We start from the raw sequence: 21583 nt of genomic DNA, 5'->3' as shown, positions 1-21583 counted from the left end.
GGAGAGTTTGTTGTCATGCCAATATAGTTTAGTGCTGAGGCATAATCATTATACCTCCATCCAGTATCTGAGAACCTAGCTCTGCTTATGGTTATGACACCGCCAGGTTGTGGTTGCACTTTTATTGCTTGAGGGAGATTATTTGAGTTGAATGTGATATTCTCCACTGAAGATGGCATCTCTACCACCCATAATGTGTGGAATTACTTCCCCCAAGCCATGTCATCATCACATCAAATCTTCTCATCACCACCTTCCTACACAATTGACTGTCACTTTCAGGTGAGTTGAAAAATATGACCTGATGATGATGCGATGATCTAGAGAACTGTTTCTATAAAACATTTTGGCACTGTTTTCACACCCTCCAAGTGTCCCTATTTTCCAGGGACATCCCTGATTTTAGAGAAACTGTCCCAATTTCTGATTTGATCCTGGAATTTCCTACTTTTCCTTAGGATGTCCCTATTTTCATTGGATAAATGTTGGAGGGTATGGAGTTATCCCCCTCCCCCAGCCGTCTGAAAGCAATCTTATATAGGGAAGGGTTTTTTTAAGGTTTAATGTTTTATTATGTTATGTTTTATTATGTTATGTTTTATTATATATGTTGGAAGCTGCCCAGAGTGACTGGGGCAACCCAGTAAGATGTGTGGGGCATAAATAGTAAAATTATCATTATGGAATGGGGTGTCCCTATTTTCATTGGAGAAAAGTTGGAGGGTATGTGTTTTGGAAATCGAATCTGCTTTATCCATGTATATCTGTCAAAGTCCTCAGGTCAGGCCAGGGTTGAGAGCATTGTTGTGAAGCAATATATGCATTTGATGAAATACATAGTTTATTAATCCTCCTTTCCCGGGGCCCAGCCCCCACTCCTGTTATAAGTGCTCCAACAAATCCTAACTCTAACTGACCCTCTGTGTTTATCATGAGCAGATCTTATTTTCTGGTACTTGAGCCTGGGAAATCTATGTCCACATGTTATATGCAACCTGAAATTTCGTTAGCATTTTCTGCCCCACTCTTTTTTAAAAGTAAAATATATTGAGTGAGGGCAGGCGCATCTCTTTTTTTAGCGCATATTTAAGTCAATCCATGCACATTCACTCTAATGTACAGCATGCCAAATCACATACTTCATTCATTTTTTAATGCTTGGGAACATAGAGGACCATTAGGTTTTTCTAGTATCTTTAAACACCCACTTTACTTTTAACTGAGTGTAGGTCAGGCTATGAATACATCAAACAATGGGTAGAAAAGAGCCTTCAGAAATGTTTGGACCATAGTAGAGAAATTCAGGCTGTGATCTTTTATTTATTTATAAAATTTACCCTGAACCATGGCTACTTTGAAGAGCATTATTCTACTCAGCCCTATTCAAGGATGGGCAGTGCTCAAACACATTGTAAATTTCAGAAGCATTTAAAGAAGATGAACTTTTGATTGGTAGAGATTACTTGGGAGGAACTGGATCATAGGTGAGAGGGGCGAGAAGGAGTTTACTAAAGATAAAGAAGACTTGCAGACCTTTTACACACCTACAAATTTAAGGGTGTGTGGCAGGGATTACATGCTATCGAATTTGGTTTCACATATTGTTCTTTTTGTAATTGATCTGTCTTAAGAGCAGACTACCTATTGATTGAAAGCTCTTGTTACATGGAATTTGCCAAGCTACCATAGGCTTCCGAAAGATCTCTGTCCAATGTGCTGGTCTAGATATCGTTTCAGATTCATGGCCCAGTGTGCAGTTCTCCTATTTGGTATTTTAATTCAGACCTATGAACCCATCAGAGCACTGTGCAAATCCACCATGGTAGACTGGCAGAATATTTAGATCTTAAGGCTGAAAGTGCTCATTAGTCTGCAGTGCCATGAAGTTGGTGCTTCAGGGGCTGGCAACTAGTGAATCTATCCAACTGAGAAAGATTTCCTTCCGCTACGTATCTGATTACAGTAAGAAGTTAGAGAGAAGACATAAATCTTCCAGATCCTATAGGGTCCATAGAGTCTTTGAAGGTAAACAGGGGTCTCTTGAAGCCTTAGAAACTGGAAGATATTTGAACCAAAAGTGTTGTGAATTTGGGAATAAGAACTCAAAATTATTGGCCTCAATTCGGTCTATGAAATGGGAAAGGATTTAGGACCTGAGGTGTCAGGGATTGGCAGGATAGTATGGGGTAGAGGCTGAAGAGTATGGGGTAGAGGCAGGAGACCAGGGGAGTGACTCAGGAGAGTGGATCAGCGATGGATGGGGTTTGGTGCTACCTAGAATCATAGAATCATAGAGTTGGAAGAGACCACAAGGGCCATCGAGTCCAACCCCCTGCCAAGGCAGGAGCCAGGACAGGAGGAGGAGGAAGAGTCAGGGCAGTCTGAGAAGGAGGAAGGCACGCAAGATGTGACGGAAGAAACATATATGAGGGGAAAATGGGAGTCAGATCACTTGAGTCAAATGTGGCATGACATTGGTATTACTGTACACCAGTTTGACTGGTCCACATTCAGGGTAGCGGTAATGCTATGTTGATGGAAATGTAAGAAATCTTCTGGGAACAGGTAGTTGTAGAGATTAATGCCATCACAGGGCACGGTGTGGTTTTGGGTTCCTAAGTTAGGTTTATTATCTCTATTTGAGGGAGCAAGTGCTGAGTTTTTGGAAAACTTTTAATAGTTTCATTGGTAGCAGCATGCCTGGTTATTTCATTGGGCTGGAAAGATGCTTCATCAATCACTTTAGAGAACTGGTACCCAAAAAAAAAACCCTTTCTTTATTGCAATTTCTGAGAAAATCATTAATTATTTGTGCACCTTAAGAGGACAAGCAGAACCAATGTGCAATGTGGAATTTTAGGTTGCCCATGAATGATCAACCTTTCTGGTCTCTTATACCCCATAATGTGAATGTGGAGAAATTTGCAACAACTTGTAGATTTGCATATATTTGTACATTTCATTCAATGTTATTCTTACTTTACCCCTGATCGTATAGTTCTTTATTTGAATTCAGACAGCATGTATTTGTCTTTGGTCCGTGTAATATAAAATCTAACTTACAAAATTATTTTTAAGTATTTATAAAATTTATTTTAAAAAATACTGCTTAAATATTGCTAACATATGGAAGGCATATAAGTGGTGTGCAGCAAATACGAAATCACAATAAACGTAAGTAAAATATAAAAACAGACAATGTCATAAGGCACTGGCCAGTCTTTGGGATGTGGAGATGGTAGCAATATACAGAACTGCCCCTATTTTGATCTCTGAAATGTTGGAGAGTCTTCCATTTTCCTCTTCCTATTGGTGGAGTTAAATCCTATTTTCAGGCGCTGCAGTGGATTTTTGCCCTCAGGCGGCTTTTGCACCTATATTTAATCAGTCAGCCTGATGCTTGAACTGAAACCTGTCCACCTCCATCTAATGTTTTGGCAACACTCTGGGGGTTACATACCCTTCTTTGAAAACTCTGACCTTAGCTTGTTTACTCTGAGTTACTGAGAACAGACTCCATTATCTGCTCCTAGTGCCAGGTTTAGCTTTTTATGCAGTAATGCACAGAAACAGATTTATGAAGGGCAGTTCATATAAAACACTGCAGCTTACAACTTAATCAATAGAAAGGAAACACAAATTCAGTCTGTGCTGCTAATAGATGTAATTATATCTGACACCTCACCAATTTAGCTTTGAACTAAAACACACAGGGAGTAACCATTAAATTCTTAGTAAGGCTGTTGTGATCTGCATCTGTGTAATGGAGGCAACATGCTTAATTCATACCCAAATATGTCAGCTGAGAAATGTTTCTTCTGGTGTCTGGAGTGGCTGTCACAGCACAATCACTTATCCCAAGCTCAAAACCTCAGAACAAATTCAAAGAAGCTGGGCCCAAAAGACAGTTCTAAAATGCCTTAGATAAACCAAAACAGCTGTGGTGAGTCGCTTCTACAGGGGAACAAACGCACAAGCCATCAAAACATTCAAATGGCATCAAATGTTTGTGAGAAGCAGGTTTTTCAAGGCACTTAAAAGATAGTAATGAAGGTCCATCATGGCAAAGATGATCCAGAAGGAAGTTCCACAATAATCGCCCTTTCGAAGGGCGTATGGGGCATATAAAGGTAAAGGGTAAAGGGACCCCTGACCATTAGGTCCAGTCGTGGCCGACTCTGGGGTTGCGGTGCTCATCTCGCTTTATTGGCTGAGGGAGCTGGCATACAGCTTGCGGGTCATGTGGCCAGCAGGACTAAGCCGCTTCTGGCAAACCAGAGCAGCGCACGGAAACACCGTTTACCTTCCCGCCAGAGCGGTACCTATTTATCTACTTGTACTTTGATGTGCTTTCAAACTGCTAGGTTGGCAGGAGCAGGGACCGAGCAACGGGAGCTCACCCCGTCACGGGGATTCAAACTGCCGACCTTCTGATCGGCAAGCCCTAGGCTCTGTGGTTTAACCCACAGTGCCACCCAGGTCCCGTGTGGGGCATATACAGTTGTGGATCTTGGGGTCTCAAATTTCAGCAGCACCCCGTGCATTGCCAAACTTTGGCACCACCCTGGCCTCTGACTTTCCATTCTACCTAATAGTTGCAGTGCCCTCGAGGCTCCGCGCCCAGTTGGACTGGTCACACTCCCCGAAATCTGCCTCTGCAGGGAAGGGGGGGGTCCTTCAGTCAGGTTGTTGGTATCTTGGAATTGTGCATTGTGAGCTGGCTTAGATAAATTTTAAATAGAAAAGTGAAATATAATTTTAATTGATACTTTATTAGATCAATTTTTATTTATAAGGATATAAGTAATAAAAGAAAAGGGTGGGGAAGTGTGAGAAATAAAGGTGCAAAAATAATACAGTAGGTAAAATCAGTACCTTTCCCTTCATTGTTCTATAGAAATAAATGGTGTTATACCCCTAAAGCAAATGTAGTTATTCATAACGTACTGCATTCTTTATAAACACATTCCAGATTTCACTAGATTCGTCCAAACAAAGTCTACAAGCAATCTGTTCATAAGTTGCAAGTGTTGTCTTTTCATTGACCCATTGATTAAAGCAGGGGTCAGCAAACTTTTTCAGCAGGGGGCCGGTCCATTGTCCCTCAAACCTTGTGGGGGGCCGGACTAGAAAAGAAAAAGAAAAGAACCAATTCCTATGCCCCACAAATAACCCAGAAATGCATTTTAAATCAAAGGACACATTCTACTCATGTAAAAACACGCTGATTCCTGGACCATCCGCAGGCCGGATTTAGAAGGCGATTGGGCCGGATCCGGCCCCCGAGCCTTAGTTTGCCTACCCATGGTCATGAATATAGAAGCATCAGACACTTAGGAATTTTAGCTGCATGTTGAGGGGGGAAAGGAAGGTGTGATCTTGCTGTTGGGTTTGGATTCCAAGCTAGACCCAAAGTCTGTTAGCAGTTCCTGGATCTTGCCAGAAAGGAACCAGCCCATATGTAGCATTCTGAACTTACACCTTTTGTATGCAAAATTTTAAATAAAATAACATTGTTCAAATCATACAATTATCATATTTAAGAAGCTGTGAAGTTACTCCAAAAAACTTATGTTTGTAGATATGTGAGATGTATTCTGTCAATAATAAAAATAGCTCAATTGTGAACAAGTATGTTACAGAATTGCCTCTCTCTTTTATCCTCTTATTAAAAAAAGTTTAGAAGAGATGGCATGCGATTTATTTTCCCACTCAGCAAATGTGGGAATATCTATGACTGTCCGAAATTTTGCACAGGCATTTCAGGCTGAAGGAATCATATACAGTGGAATCTCAGTTGTCTAATATAATCCTTTCCCAAAGACCGAAACATTTAACAACCGAGGCGCAATGGGCGGTCAGAAAATTCAATTGAGAAAATTGAAAAGCTGTTTGACTTCTGAGGCGCGTTCAAAAATGGAAGCAATTACTTCTGGGTTTTTGGCGTTCGAAAACTGAAACATTCGGTTAATAATAAACGGAGTATGTGCTTAGTGAAAGTAAAAATATTAAGAAGTCCAAAGAAAGATGTAACGTGCTCAGTCGTCTTTGCAGTTACCACATTAATCTTCTGCTGGCATTTCTAGATACAGAGCATCACATGCCACAAAATTATCTTATTCCTTTTTACATTTCCAGAATGAGGTTTTATGTTCCTGTAATCTTATATATTTTATGGCTACATTGTATAGTTTATTACTCTACCTTCTAGTCATGCACTTAAAAAACAATTCTCTCATGGTCTACAACATAACAAGGTTTTTCACAGTAATTCTAAAACTATTTCCAAATATCAAAATGAGTAATTTCATAAAATGCTGCCTTGCAGACAATCATAACACTTTACCTTTGATTCATTTCTTCATGAAAACTCCATAAAATCTGATATATTCTAGGAACAAGATTTTTATCTAAATTGTTAACCCTGATCAGTTAATTTCTGAATACGACTTTAGTGACGGGTTGACGTATGGTGATGGCTGCTCATTCATCATAGGGGTGTTATCGTTATATAATCAGATTTTCATGGCCCTGGTTTTGATATACCCAAAAAGATAGCACATATTGTTCACATTATAAAGGAACCCAGTTCTCCACCGAGTTTAAAATTCCCGCAAAATATTAAAGCTGCTGTTAATGATTTAACTTGACTACTTCTCTTTCCAAATTTATCCTAGATTCTAAGCAAATTTGTACTCATGAGGTGCTTAGATTGCATTTCTCCCTGCCAATAGCAAGAGATCTGCTTTGCACCATCCGTGAGTTCTTAAACATGAGGTTGCAAAGCAGCGCCATTCTGAATGAGTCCACTTCACATAGCTGTTCAAATGTATAATGTGTCCCACCTAGAGAAAAACCAGGGTTCTTTTCTGTTTTTTCCCAAAGCCGTTCTCCCACCCCCGTAAAACTTAGGGGGAAAGTGTGTGGAATATTCAAACTATATCAAACTTTTCTTTTTTCCCCATTTTTTCCGGGGGTTTTCCAGGCCTTCCCATCTCTAGTCCCACCAAACACCCTGGGCTTATATGCCTTTGCTTAACTTGGCTCAGTATTCTTTTAGCCATTACTCTTTTTTTTTTAAGGGAGGAGTTCCCATGAAATTTCACACGGCACCTCCATATTGAGAGGCATGTATTTCTGAGTGCTTGAGGCAGACAAGAAGTTTCAATGTATTGAATCTTACAGTTGAGTCACTGTTCTCCAGTTGCATGACAGGAACACTGGCTGTACTCCTGTATGTAGGGAACGGTACATTTCAGGCATCTTGGCTACCCTTAGAAGCAAATGCAGTTGTACCTTGGTTTTTGAACAGCTTCATTCCTGGATGTTTTGGCTCCCAAATTATCGAAACCCGGAAGTGACTGTTCTGGTTTGTGAACTCTTTTTGGAAGCCGAACATCTGACAGGGCTTCTGCAGCTTCCAATTGGCTGCAGGAGCTTCCTGCAGCCAATCAGAAGCCGTGCTTTGGTTGTGCCCAGAACTCACAAACTTTGGTTTCCGAATGTTTTGGAAGTCGGACTCACAGAACTTTCTGGGCACATCCCTTTCAGCTTTTGATCCAGTCCCATTATCAGTGATTTGCGCTTTAGTAAATAGTCTGCACGGACGCAGGTGGCGCTGTGGGTTAAAGCCTCAGCGCCTAGGACTTGCCGATCGAAAGGTCGGCGGTTCGAATCCCTGCGGCGGGGTGCGCTCCCACTGCTCGGTCCCAGCGCCTGCCAACCTAGCAGTTCGAAAGCACCTCCGGGTGCAAGTAGATAAATAGGGACCGCTTACCAGCGGGAAGGTAAACGGCGTTTCCGTGTGCGGCTCTGGCTCGCCAGCGCAGCGATGTCACGCTGGCCACGTGACCCGGAAGTGTCTCCGGACAGCGCTGGCCCCTGGCCTCTTAAGTGAGATGGGCGCACAACCCCAGAGTCTGTCAAGACTGGCCCATACGGGCAGGGGTACCTTTACCTTTTTAAATAGTCTGCATTTAAAGGCTTTTAAAATACAGTGATGCCCCGCAAGGTGAATGCCTCGCAAGACGGAAAACTCGCTAGACGAAAGAGTTTTCCGTTTTGGAGGCGCTTCGCAAAACGAATTTCCTATGGGCTTGCTTCGCAAGACGAAAATGTCTTGCGAGTTCCTGCGGGGTTTTTTTTCTTTTTTCCCCCTTTTTCTAAGCCACTAAGCCGCTTATCTGCTTATCCGCTAAGCCGATAAGCCGCTAAAAGCCGCTAATAGCGCTAATAGCGCTAAGCCGCTAAGCCGTCAATGGGCTTGCTTCGCAAGACGAAAAAACCGCTAGACGAAGAGACTCGTGGAACGGATTCTTTTCGTCTTGCGAGGCACCACTGTAGAAGATCTATTGTTTCAGGCCTCTTTGTGAGCTTCTAGTTGGAATCAGGATTCTGGACAAAGCAGATTCATGTTCTGCTGTATGCAAGGGGTGACTGACTACTGCACGCAGTTCTCACTATCTGAACACAACGCACTCTCAGAAAATCGTCTCTTAGTCAAGAGTTTGCATAAAGAGTCAACCATTTCCATTGTTTCCTATGGGGAAAATTCTAATGTGTTCCCAAGCACCTAATTTTGACCACAAAATGATGGGGAAGCCCTCTGAAATCTTGCAAGAAGCAAACAAAAAAGGGGGAAATGCTCTTACTTGTCTGATCTCTCCCCTCCCTCCCTCCCACCATGGTTTGTGGCGAAACAAGATGCTGCAAACCAGCAAAAAAAAGAAAGAAAGGCTTGTTTAAGACTGCTTATTTGTTTACAGTACTGCACACATGTCCAGCTATTTGGATATCTGACTCTGTGATGTGTATAGCAAGGTTTGGGTACTCATGTTTGGATAAGTGAATTTTCATACAAGAAGTGTCTAGATAGCGGGACCTGCATGTATATACAGGTGAATGGGAGTTGTACTCAAAACCATCTGGGAAGCGGCAGGTTGGCAAAGCCTGCTGTAGATGCTCTGCTTGAGATTCACTTTCTGCCCCTTCCTTTTGCCCTTCTCCAGAGTCGCATTCGCAGGATGTGGAATGACACTGTCCGAAAGCAGTCGGAGTCATCCTTCATCACTGGTGATATAAACAGTTCAGCGTCACTTAACAGAGGTAATTATGGACTTATCAGATACGTATGACCTTTGTAATTACTAAGGAATCTAAACGGCAATGCTTTGTCGACCTTGAAATGTGCTGCACCTCGTTCCTTTGGATTAAATTATGTCCATGGAGAATTTTAAAAAGTGCTTTATGCACTGCTTTTCATTAAGCGAAAATGATTTTTTAAAAATGCTTATTCATTTTTAGCATGTGTTTTCACAAATATTGCTGCGGTTGCAGCAGGGATTTGGGGGGAAGGCGGGGAGTGAGGCAGAATATTTCCATAGTCAACTTCTGGTGCCAAGAAATGGAGGTTGTCAAGCTTCACTGGTAGCAATGAAATGGGCAATTATGGAGTGATATAGTCTGCTAAGTGCTGTTATCCCAGGTAAAAAGCAATTTGGAAGGCTTTGTAAAGGTGAAAACCATCTGCATAATGTGTGCCCAGACCATCATCCTCTGTGTCCAAAATGGATGCCTCTCAGCTCTCCAGAGGACTGTGGGAAATTCTCTGCTTAGAATGTGAGGAGGAGAACCAGGCTCAAAATTGAGTTCAGAAATCTAGGGAAACAAGTTGATCTATTCAGGCCCAATACACATCCTACCACATCCCTGATGATCTGGCAACACTCATTCTCAGTGATCTGTCCTCCTGATTCCTTCCCTGCTGCTGTAGCAGCTGCAATGGTGGAATAAAGGAAAGATAGGAGGGCTTTCTCCCCTCACTCTTTTCTGGCATACCACAGGCTTCCCCGGCTGCATGCGAGGTGCCAGGAGCCCTGGGAAATGATGTTTTCCCAGTGCTACTGACACCTGTCAGTGATGCTGGGAAACCTACTTTCCCGGCGGTCCTGGTCAACTGCTGATGGAGCCACAAAGATGGTAAGTGGGACAGGGAAGGGTTTTGAGTGGTGGCAAATCAGCACAACCATCTAAAAGCTCTTGTCATGGGGGGGGGTCAAAACCAGGTGAGGGCAAAATTCACCACTGCTGTCCAGCTCTTCTCCCAGCATCCACCAGCCGTCAGCTGCCATTTTCCTGATGCCCTCAGGAATGATGAAGTTGAATCTCTCATATTAGCCATCCTTCTCACTCCCTGCTTTTTGGGTGTGCAAATGAGGGCGTCATCACTTAACCTGGAGAGATGAAGGTTTTTGGAGAGAGGATTGATAGTGTTCTTTGTGTTGGATTAAAATTTGAACCAGATAGGAGTTTTTGGCACCATAATCCAGCCTCATCTTTGAAATGAGCATTACGAGCTGAGTGAATTTGAATTTCCAAGCTTAGAAATTAGGCAGCAGCTGAATAGTGTTATAAGAAATGCACGTCTTTGGAATAGTTTTATCACCTTTGTCAACACAAGCATGAAATGTTTAGCAAAGGCAGTTGCCTACTAGCTCCATATTGATGCTCGAAGATCCCGTCTGTTAACAGCTCTGGAGCAACAACAAAAAATATCAAGAGGCAGCTTCTCTACATTGTTCCTCCTCTGCCCCCTCACACTCATCCCTTCCAATCTTATGGAGCAAATAGGCAAAACTCAAAGTTTTGCTCTGCAACACTTGAGGAGTAGGAAAAGGGGGCACAGGAGAGCCCTCTCTGCTTCTCAGAGAAACCAGGGCTTAGGTGGAATCTTGAGGTTGTGATCTGGCAACCACTCTCTTTCTATAATTTCAGGGGGAACCCTAAAATGTGGTGTTGTTTTTTTTCTGGGCATCATATTGGAAAATGTGTGTTAGTCCCTTTCAAGGCAATGCTTTGGCGACCCTTATGTGCTGGTTCCTAAACATATCCACTGTCAAATTAAGGTGAAGAGAAATATATATGATTTAAGGCTACTGTGGATGAAACATGACCACAGGTGAGAGGATCACACACACCTTCTGAAGAGCAACCACTCTTCCTCCACCAACCTTAAGCACATTTAACACTAAGAGAAACCAGTCTCCGGTTGGTGATGCTTGTGGTAGCTCCCAGCAATTAAAATATCAAATACCAAATAATAATAATAATAATAATAATAATAATAATAATAATAATAATATATTTATACCCCGCCCATCTGGCTGGGCTTCCCCAGCCACTCTGGGCGGCTTCCAAAAAAATAAAATAAAAAAAATTAAAACACTGCAATACATCAAACATTAAAAGCTTCCCTAAACAGGGCTGCCTTCAGATGTCTTCTAAAAGTCTGGTAGTTGTTGTTCTCTTTGACATTGGGTGGGAGGGCGTTCCACAGGTCGGGCGCCACTACCGAGAAGGCCCTCTGCCTGGTTCCCTGTAGCTTTGCTTCTCGCAATGAGGGAACCGCCAGAAGGCCCTCGGCGCTGGACCTCAGCGTCCGGGCAGAACGATGGGGGTGGAGACGCTCCTTCATAACACAGCACAAGTTAGTGACCATAAACAAAACGAGAACAAAATGAAACTGATCAGGCCGGTTTGTGGCAGCCTGAGGAGCTTTGTGCTCAGGAGGGGAGAGGACAGAGGCAGTACCCCCCCCCCAACACACTCCTACCTCCCTTGCCAAGGTGCTGTCTACTTTCATTTGTGTTTGTTTTTCACGTATTTTTATTCAGTTTTATAACGACAGACTGCAGAAAAAGAAACAGAAGATAGGTTGTCACAACTGCTAATAAGGAAATGCAGTATGCAGCTATGTAATCTATTAAATCAATAATAAAACATGCCAAGAGGAAAAGGATGTGTGGTCTCTAGTATTTGCATAGGAGTCCACGGTCCAAATCAAAACAATTACTTTTTTTTCCACTCTCTATATTTCTTTTTTTATTTATAAATTATTTTTATTCAATTTTTCCAATACAAAATTTATACAAATCGTACATCTTTTTTATATCCATTCTCTTTTTGACTTCCCTCAACTTGCCTGATACTCCTTCCCTTCTTAATTTCTTACACATTTCTAAAGCCTTTCTTCAATTGTTTTTATAATTTCTTAATCTTACTCATATTCTAACATTTCTTCTTACAGAGCTTCATTAAAGCTTACAAACGTTATTTGATTATCACTTAATTTATGCATATGTTCTGTAAACTTTTCCCAATCTTCTATAAATCTCTGATCTCGTCGATTTCGGATCCTTCCAGTCAGTCTATCGAGTTCTGCATAGTCCGTCATCTTCATTCTCCATTCATCTAGTGTAGGCAACTCCTCCTGCTTCCATTTCTGAGCCATCAGTATTCTTGCTGCAGTCACTGCATATAAAAATAACTTCTTTTCTTTCTTATTAATCTCATTCCCTGTAATACCAAGTAAAAACGCTTCTGGTTTCTTAACAAAAGTGTACTTAAACATTTTCTTCAATTCATTATATATCATTTCCCAAAAGCTTTTTACTTTCTTACACTCCCACCACATATGATAGAATGTACCCTCTTTTTCTTTACATTTCCAACATTTGTTACATCCTTTATACATCCTTGCTAACTTCACTGGTGTTACATACCATCGATACATCATTTTCATCACATTTTCTTTTATTGTTGTACATGCAGTGAATCTTAAACCTTCTTTCCATAATTTTTCCCAATCCACCATTTGTATATTATATCCAAAATCTTTGGCCCAGTCAATCATAACCGATTTTATCTCTTCGTCCTTTGTGTGCCACTCTAGTAATATCTTGTACATTTTAGCCAGAACTTTAAAATCACAATTTATTATTTCTTTCTGAAATTTCGACTCTTTATCCTCAAAGCCTCTTAATCTTAAATCTTTTTTAAACATTTCATTGATTTGAAAATAATGCAGCCAATCATTAACATATTCCTTAACTACCTCAAACAGCTTCAAACTCCATTTGCCTTCAATTTTTGTTATTAGGTTCTGATAAGTTGTCCATCCCCCTTTCATATTGATTTTTTTCACACTCAACGCCTCTAATGGTGATAACCAATACAGAGTTTTGGCTTCCAACAAGTTTTTATACTTTTCCCAAACCTCTATCAGAGATTTTCTTATGATGTGGTTTTCAAAACCTTTATGTACTCGCTTTTTGTCATACCATAAATAAGCGTGCCACCCAAATCTGTTATCAAATCCTTCTAGGTCTAATAGTTCAGTATTTTCTAATTTCATCCATTCCTTCAACCAGCAGAGACAAGATGCTTCATAATATAATTTCAGGTCTGGCAGGGCGAAGCCTCCTCTCTCTTTCGCGTCCGTCAATAGCTTAAACTTTATTCTCGGCTTCTTACCAAATCAAAACAATTACAATTAGTTTTTATTTCCAAAAAAAAGAAGTTGGGAAGCAAACTTGAGCTGTACTAAATCCAGACGTTCACATTCCCCTGTCGTCCCTGTTGCTCCTGAGCCACTTTGTATATGAAATAAAATTAAACCAAATAGCAAAGCATTGATCTCGAGGACTTTGGCTGCTGGGCACTTTTAACTTATGCAATCCCCCCGCCTCTTTCACTGGTGAGGTATCCCTGTACAGTCGTACCTTGGTTTTCGAACAGCTTAGTTGACGAACAAATCAGCTCCCGACGCCGCAAACCCGGAAGTGACTGTTCCGGTTTGCAAACTATTTTTGGAAGCCAAACATCTCACGGGGCTTCCGATTGGCTGCAGGAGCTTCCCGCAGCCAATCAGAAGCCACACTTTGGTTTCCAAAAGTTTTGGAAGTCAAACGGACTTGCGCAACATTTTCCATTCAACTTCTAAGGTACAACTGTACCGGTAGTTTTCACAAAAGCAACTGCTGTTCGTGGCACACACTGTATAGAATACATTGCTGTATCTCCCTTGTTTATCACAGCATTCCATGTGACATGCCACTGTGAACCGCAATAAAAAGTGGGAGGGTCTTTAGTCATGTGTACGGCATAGACTTTCTCATTTTTTTTATTCAAATACACGCATGCATACACACCTTCCCATCTCCGCAGACAAGTTAATACAAGTTAATGGTGCAATCCCTCCATTAAGAGGCTGGATCTAAAAGAAATACTCTTTAGTGGAATCTGTTCCCCCACCAGCAGGAACCCTGTTCTCCCCAACGGTCCCTGGTAAAGATGGGCTTCTCCCACCACTAGCATTTTTTGGGATATTTAGCCAGTCTCCCCACCCCCAATGTGAATTAATAAATAGATCATTCTCCAACCTGGCCACAGTGATTCTTTGCGACGGTCATCTCCAGGCTTGACTACTGTAATTCGCTCTACGCGGGGCTGCCCTTGAAGCTGTCCCAGAAACTCCAGCAGGTGCAGAATGCTGCAGCGAGGCTCCTCATGGGGTCCCTGCCATGGGAGCATATTCACCCAGTGCTTTTCCAGTTGCACTGGCTCCCGGTGGAGTACAGGATCAGGTTTAAGGTGCTGGTTCTGACCTTTCAGGCCTCTTCGGCCTAGGACCCTCGTACCTATGGGACCGCCTCTCCTGGTATGCCCCACGGAGGACCTTAAGGTCCATAAATAGCAACACCCTAGTGGTCCTGGGCTCTAAGGAAGTTAGATTGGCTTCAACCAGAGCCAGGGCCTTTTCAACTCTGGCCCCAACTTGATGGAACGCTCTGCCTCATGAGACCAGGGCCCTGCAGGATCTGATCTCTTTCCGCAGGGCCTGTAAGACAGAGTTGTTCCACCTGGCCTTTGGCTTGGAATCAACTTGATCCCCTCCCCCTCTTTCCTTTTTCCTTTCTCCTCCTGTGAAGAGGCTGCATCCTAATGTTTTAATGTTGTATTTTAATCTTTTTAAAATTTGTATTTTAATCAACTTGTTTTTTTTATTGGTTGTTAGCCACCCTGAGCCCGGTCTTGGCTGGGGAGGGTGGGGTATAAATAAAAAAATATTATTATTCTCCTTTTTACTTGCATGGAAGGGGAGAGAGAAAGAAAGCCTTCACTGGCTGGGGGTGGTGGGGAAATCACACGAAAGAAACAATACACAATAATGCTCTGAGCCCGAAGATCCATGGTGAGCGGCGCAGCCTTTTTGTGCTCAGTAAGGGCCTGGGCTGGGCTGGGGAACTGTTCTCCTGAGAGAAGGGCATTAAGTTGGGCATATCATAGTCATGCCCGTCCTTGCCTGGAAAGTGAAGGTTTGGGGAACTGGCTTTCAGTCGAAGCACATGGGTGTGGACCTACAAAGGTGTGCACTGAGAAGTAGCCTAAAAAACAATAGAAATGCTGTCCAGCAAGGTCAAAGCCACTCGCACGGAAAACAGCAATAAAACAGTAGGTGGCTGGTTCATCTGGAAATCGACAGTGCAGGAGCAATAACACGCTGTGAGTTAAACCACAGAGCCTAGGACTTGCCGATCAGAAGGTCGGCGGTTCGAATCCCCGTGGCGGGGTGAGCTCCCGTCGTTCGGTTCCAGCTCCTGCCAACCTAGCAGTTCGAAAGCACGTCAAAGTGCAAGTAGATAAATAGGTACCACTCCGGCGGGAAGGTAAATGGCGTTTCCATGCGCTGCACTGGTTCGCCAGAAGTGGCTTTTTCATGCTGGCCACATGACCCAGAAGCTGTACGCCGGCTCCTTCGGCCAGTAAAGCGAGATGAGCGCCGCAACCCCAGAGTCAGCCACGACTGGAGCTAATGGTCAGGGGTCCCTTTACCTTTACCTTAAAGAAGTAGCGAGGCTGCAACAGGTTGGGGAATGTATGAGATGAAAATCACGGTGAAGTAAAAGTACAGGGGGGCGAGGAGAGAGAATGCTAATGGGATCGGACCCAAGCTTTTCTGAAAACTCTCAACCCCTAATATTTAATTAATATTTAAATCTCCCTTTACATGAGCTGTGGCCTTTTTAAAAACGAGACAGACATTTTTTATATATAAATCCCCCATGCTTTCGGTAATTTTTCCTTCAGAACCGAACAGGTTAGGAAAGGTATTTGACTGTGTCCACACATTTCACTGTGCTCTTACTGTGTGATTCCGGTGCTTGGATTTTATTCATCAAAAATGCACATGTACCCTTGGTTTGGAAATACTACAGTTTCATAGAATTGTAGAGTTGGAAGGGACCCCCTGGGTCATCTAGTCCAACCCCCTGCGATGCAGGAAACTCAGCTAAAACATCCAGTTTGATGCAGTTGTTTCTCAACTCAGCTTCACACTGATCGGTCCTTAAGCCGATCCAAGGTGTCTCCAGTCAAGATGTGAACACCTTTGCATGGGGTGAAGAGATTCCTGCCCTATGCACTCCCCTTAGAATCATAGAATCATAGAATCATAGAGTTGGAAGAGACCACAAGGGCCATCGAGTCCAACCCCCTGCCAAGCAGGAAACACCATCAGAGCACTCCTGACATATGGTTGTCAAGCCTCTGCTTAAAGACCTCCAAAGAAGGAGACTCCACCACACTCCTTGGCAGCAAATTCCACTGTCAAACAGCTCTTACTGTCAGGAAGTTCTTCCTAATGTTTAGGTGGAATCTTCTTTCTTGTAGTTTGGAGCCATGGCTCCGTGTCCGCTTCTCTGGAGCAGCAGAAAACAACCTTTCTCCCTCCTCTATGTGACATCCTTTTATATATTTGAACATGGCTATCATATCACCCCTTAACCTCCTCTTCTCCGGGCTAAACATGCCCAGCTCCCTTAGCCGTTCCTCATAAGGCATCGTTTCCAGGCCTTTGACCATTTTGGTTGCCCTCCTCTGGACACGTTCCAGTTTGTCAGTGTCCTTCTTGAACTGTGGTGCCCAGAACTGGACACAGTACTCCAGGTGAGGTCTGACCAGAGCAGAATACAGTGGCACTATTACTTCCCTTGGTCTAGATGCTATACTCCTATTGATGCCGCCCAGAATTGCATTGGCTTTTTTAGCTGCCGCGTCACACTGTTGGCTCATGTCAAGTTTGTGGTCAACCAAGACTCCTAGATCCTTTTCACATGTACTGCTCTCAAGCCAGGTGTCACCCATCTTGTATTTGTGCCTCTCATTTTTTTTGCCCAAGTGCAATACTTTACATTTCTCCCTGTTAAAATTCATTTTGTTTGTTTGGGACCAGTTCTCTAATCTGTCAAGGTTACAGATTACACCAGTTGGTGTGCACACAAACAGAAACTGGTCTGATACTAATTAAGATATGTTGATGTGAACAGCTGGGGGTCTGGGAAGCGATATGAAGCACACTGCAGAAAAATTACAACTTCAGGCTTATCCTGACTTAAGTGGTGATGATATGAACACCCATTTCGTCTGAAGGAAGCACAAACTCTAAACCTTCTTCTCTTCTTCGTATCTAAACTGAAATATCTCCACCAATAGCATTTTAATTAATTCTGATTCTCTCACGAGAGAAAAGTGTGTTGTTGTTGTTTTTAAAAAAGCTATAACTGTCTCGCTGTAGCCCCAATCCTGATCAGGCTCGCCTGCAATTGGAAATTGGCAATAGCAACCTTGAATGTATAAATATTTAAAGTATTTTATGTGATCTGCAAAGACATAATCTGAAACTTAAACAGGAAAAAGGAATAGAGTGTTATGGCAACTGTATTTATATATAATCAGTTTAATTTCAGTTTCATGTACGTTCTCTCATAATGAGTCGAGCAAATTAATCTCAAATTCAAACAGTGGGAATCTGAGTCTGAAAGGAAATTAAAATTCATAACCTAATACCATGATTTCCATCCCAAGTGAAACCTGAGTGGTTTCAGAATGAGGTCTCCCACCACCTCGTCTTCTCTCCAAATATAATCAAGCTGTTGTTTGTGCTGCTGAAACAATATACAGCAGAGCTAACTTAGCAGGGATACCTGGAGGCAGGTAGGGGTGTGGGTGTTATTTCTAGGCAGACTTTAAAATGATCCACTGATGAAGGCATATTTTCCAACTTCAGTATCAAAATTTACATTTGGTCACTCTGCTTCTACCTAAAAACATGGGGAGCCGTTCATTTACATGCTTTTTCTGTTTAAATGAGTGTTGTTTTTGTAAGGCTTAATTAGGGGTTGGACTTTAATTTCTCTCTACATCTCGATGCTGATGTATCCCATGACATTTGATACAGCCAGGGTGACGCCGAAAGGGTTTTCTCTGTGGTGGTGCCGTCTCTCTGAACATTCCAGTGATTAGCTTGCTGGGGGCTTCCACAAAAGCTGGAAAAAATATTTATTTAGGAGGGCATTCACACTGATAAATGTCATTTTACTGGGACGTGATCCAATTAAAGTGAAGGACATGTTCCAGAACGATAGCTTTTAAATATATAAAAGAAATATGCTAATTAGGCTAGCTGTGTTGAGATTTTTAGATTTTAAATGGATTTGTTTTAATTATGGTATTGTTACAAGCCCCTCGCTTCCCAGTATTATAGGGTTTCCTTTACAGAAGAGAGCGCAGGACTGTTGTGCTGTTTTTGTAGTGTTTTCTTTATTTGGAAATATACCAAGAGAGTATAGTGGGAGCAAACCGTCCTCCTATAGAAGATTCCCAGACAGCAATTTCTGCAGCCCTTTCAAGGCTGCACCACCAATTCTAGTTTACTCAAGAAACCCTTGGTTGTCTTTCATGCTGTATGAAAATTGCCAATGAGAAGTTTATGGCTTTTATCACACCCGTTTTGACATGCTCCTTCGCAGAGGGTTCGCTCATGGGTCACTGCTCAGCTCCTCCTTCTGTAGCGAGTTGGGCATGGATGGGAATCAGAGCCATGCCACACTCAGCCCAAATGGATATAAACACCACCGAACAGGATGCACAAATCCCCAGCAACCTGGTTTCTCCACAATCTCCCAGCTGCTGTGTAAATCACAGAAATAGCAAAAGCAGCAGAAAGAGAAAACAGAAAAGGAAGAAAGACAGGGCAAAATATCTGGCTAGAAGTATCTGGCAGGGTAAGCCCAGTGATATGCTAGGGCCCCTCTCTGGAGACAAGGGTATACGGTCTCAGGAACCCGGAAAGATTGCAATGAAAAGAGCAATCAGAGAGGACTGCAGGAGGTTCTTAAAGACTCTAGAGGGCACTCCAGTCCAAGAAATAAGGTAAACAGTACTTGGGTGAGTTGAAAGCATCACTCTAGAAATCTTATTAAAAGCAACTTGTCACCAGTGGAGGAAGCCAGGCTTCTTGTTCTGTAAACAATACCAGATATTCTGAAACCTTATCTGTCTCACTCCACTCGGGAGTGGAAGAAAAATATGGGGTTGTCCTCTGAGGGTAGCAGAAGCAGTGGCATTTCACGACTGTAAGACGTTATGTTCACTCCTCCCGCAAAAAAAGAAGGAAAAGCGGTGTGTAAATCGACCTGCCGGGTTTGTGCCAGAAAGTAGCATTGGGTAAACACAGGGTGCTCGGCACCATGACAAATGCCATTTAATGTGGGTGGCGCTGAGCCTCTTGGGCTTGCCAATCAGAAAGTCAGCGGTTCGAATCCCCATGACGGGGTGAGCTCCCGTTGCTCAGTCCCAGCTGCTGCCAACCTAGCAGTTTGAAAGCACGCCAGTGCAAGTAGATAAATAGGCACTGCTGCAGCAGGAAGGTAAATAGCGTTTCCATGCGCTCTTTTTTCCATCATGGTGTTCCGTTGCGCCAGAAGCGGTTTAGTCAACCTGGCCACATGACCCGGAGAGCTGTCTGTGAACAAACGCCGGTTCCCTCGGCCTCAAAACAAGATGAGCGCTGCAACCCCATAGTCGCCTTTGACTGGACCTAATCGTCCAGGGGTCCTTTTCCTTTGACATCTATATAAAGCCTTTGGGAGCAGTCATCAGTAGATTTAGGGCAAGGTGTCATTAATTTGCTGCTCTGTGTCTGGAGTGTCTGTCAGGTCCAAAACAGAGACTGGATGTACTGGTAGGATGGATGGAGGCCAATAAACTGAAGTTGAATCTGAAAAGACAACAGCCCCTGTGAGTGATCAGTTCTTGGATCTGAAGCTTGGGGTGTTAATCTACTCTGGTAGTGGTTACACTTCCTCTGAAGGAAGAGGTCTATAGTCTGAGGGATGCTCCTGGGTTTGTCACTGTCACTGCAGGCCCAAGCAACATCACCAGCAGGGATTGCCCGCTTCAGTTCATTCCTGGACAGGGATAGCTTTGTGATTCATGCACTGGTAACCTCAATAGTGGATTACTATAAAAGACTTTATGTGGAGCTGCCCTTGAGGTTTGTTTGGAAACTGCAGCTTGCTGCAGAATGCAGGAACCAGGTTGCTCAATGCAACTCTTCTGAATGAGTTGCACTGGGCACCATTTAGCTACTGATCCAAGTTCAAGGTTTTACTCCTGGTTGATAAGGTTCCGAAAAGCTCCTAACCAGGCATTCCCAATACAGACCACCTTGGTCGCTTCCATCTGTGGAAGAAGCCCTATTAACCCTGCCACAACTTGTAGACATCTTACCATGGTGCAGAGAAGGGCTTTCTCTGTGATGGCCCCTACCATGAGGAACAATCTCCCTGCATATGGTTGTTTCCACCAACAATTGAAAATGTATCTGTTTACCCCAGGCATTTCTCTGACTATTAATACCAATTCCAGGTGTTTCTGCCTACAATGTTGATGTTTTAACTTGGTTTTATCGGTTGTAGGGCTATAACTTGTTTCATTTGTTTGTGAAAAGCCTTGGTTGTGTTTCTTTCAATGAAAGACAGTGTATAGACTCAATTCATAATACCCATTGATAATTTGTGCTGCGATCCTGTGCTCAGTTCCATATGCTTCACTCCACTGACCACAAGCCAACAAAAGAGTTAAGTGTAAAGAGTTTTAACTCTGTTGGGCTGTGAACTATTGGCACCTTCCTTAGTTTGCCGTGGATTGGTTAAATTCTTTGACTACTGAATATTATGAATTAATCTACCCTCCTATTCCAGAACTGTGTTTCCTGCAAGGCTCCTTCCTCCCCTAGAACCATGACTCTTATCACCCATCTCCCCACTTTGGCAGCAGTGGGTTATGGGAGAGACAGCAGAGAAGGACAAGGCAGGGGGCGCATTTTCTGTTTTTCTTAAGTGGCAAAGCATCCCAAGCTGGCCCTGCTGGAGTAGCACAATGGGCATTTCTCCATATTGTGATTTGATAGTGAACAAGCCTTAAAGGAAAATAAAGAGCTGCACCCTTGGGTTTGGCAACTCTTCCGGTTTTCCTTTTTTGGAAAATGAGCAGTGCAGTGCTGTGTGAATGGGGTTGGTTTCTTTAGCATTGTGTATTCTGCACACTCAGATAATGGGGTGGGGGGTTGCCCACAAGTTCACCTTCCCCCCAAATAAGTGGCCGTTCTTTCTGAAGACCTCACAACATGATCATTTAGTGTGATTTGAGATGTAGGCTGTGGTGTCTCACCCAATCAATCTGCGGCTGAGTTACAGTTCTGTTGCTGAACCTTTCAATAGGTTCATTGATAGGCATGTAACCCGTTGCTCTGATGTTCTCAACAACATCATCCAGGAGCTTTTACCCCCAAATATGAGAAAAGATGAAACAACACGGGCTGAAGAAAATTAGTGTCTATATCACAGACACAAATGTGTTGAATTTGCTCTCAGTAACAAGTAACACCAATCTTGTGTTTGCC

At 42.9% G+C, this 21583-nt stretch overlaps 1 protein-coding gene across 10 annotated transcripts in view; it reads left to right on the top strand.

Annotated features, from left to right (window-relative positions):
- ADGRL3 (adhesion G protein-coupled receptor L3) overlaps positions 1-21583 on the top strand; it is a 563586-nt gene that overhangs the window by 481794 nt on the left and 60209 nt on the right. For all 10 annotated transcript variants that reach the window (XM_079960222.1, XM_079960225.1, XM_079960216.1 and 7 more), the window contains one exon: positions 9009-9105. In XM_079960222.1, the coding sequence (XP_079816348.1) occupies positions 9009-9105 (97 nt within the window). The remainder of the gene's footprint in view (positions 1-9008; positions 9106-21583) is intronic.

Source organism: Podarcis cretensis, assembly GCF_951804945.1.
Source record: "Podarcis cretensis genome assembly, chromosome: 17".
NCBI lineage: Eukaryota > Metazoa > Chordata > Lepidosauria > Squamata > Lacertidae > Podarcis > Podarcis cretensis.
Note: the sequence above shows the minus strand (reverse complement) of the source record. Positions and strands in the feature narration are given on the sequence as shown.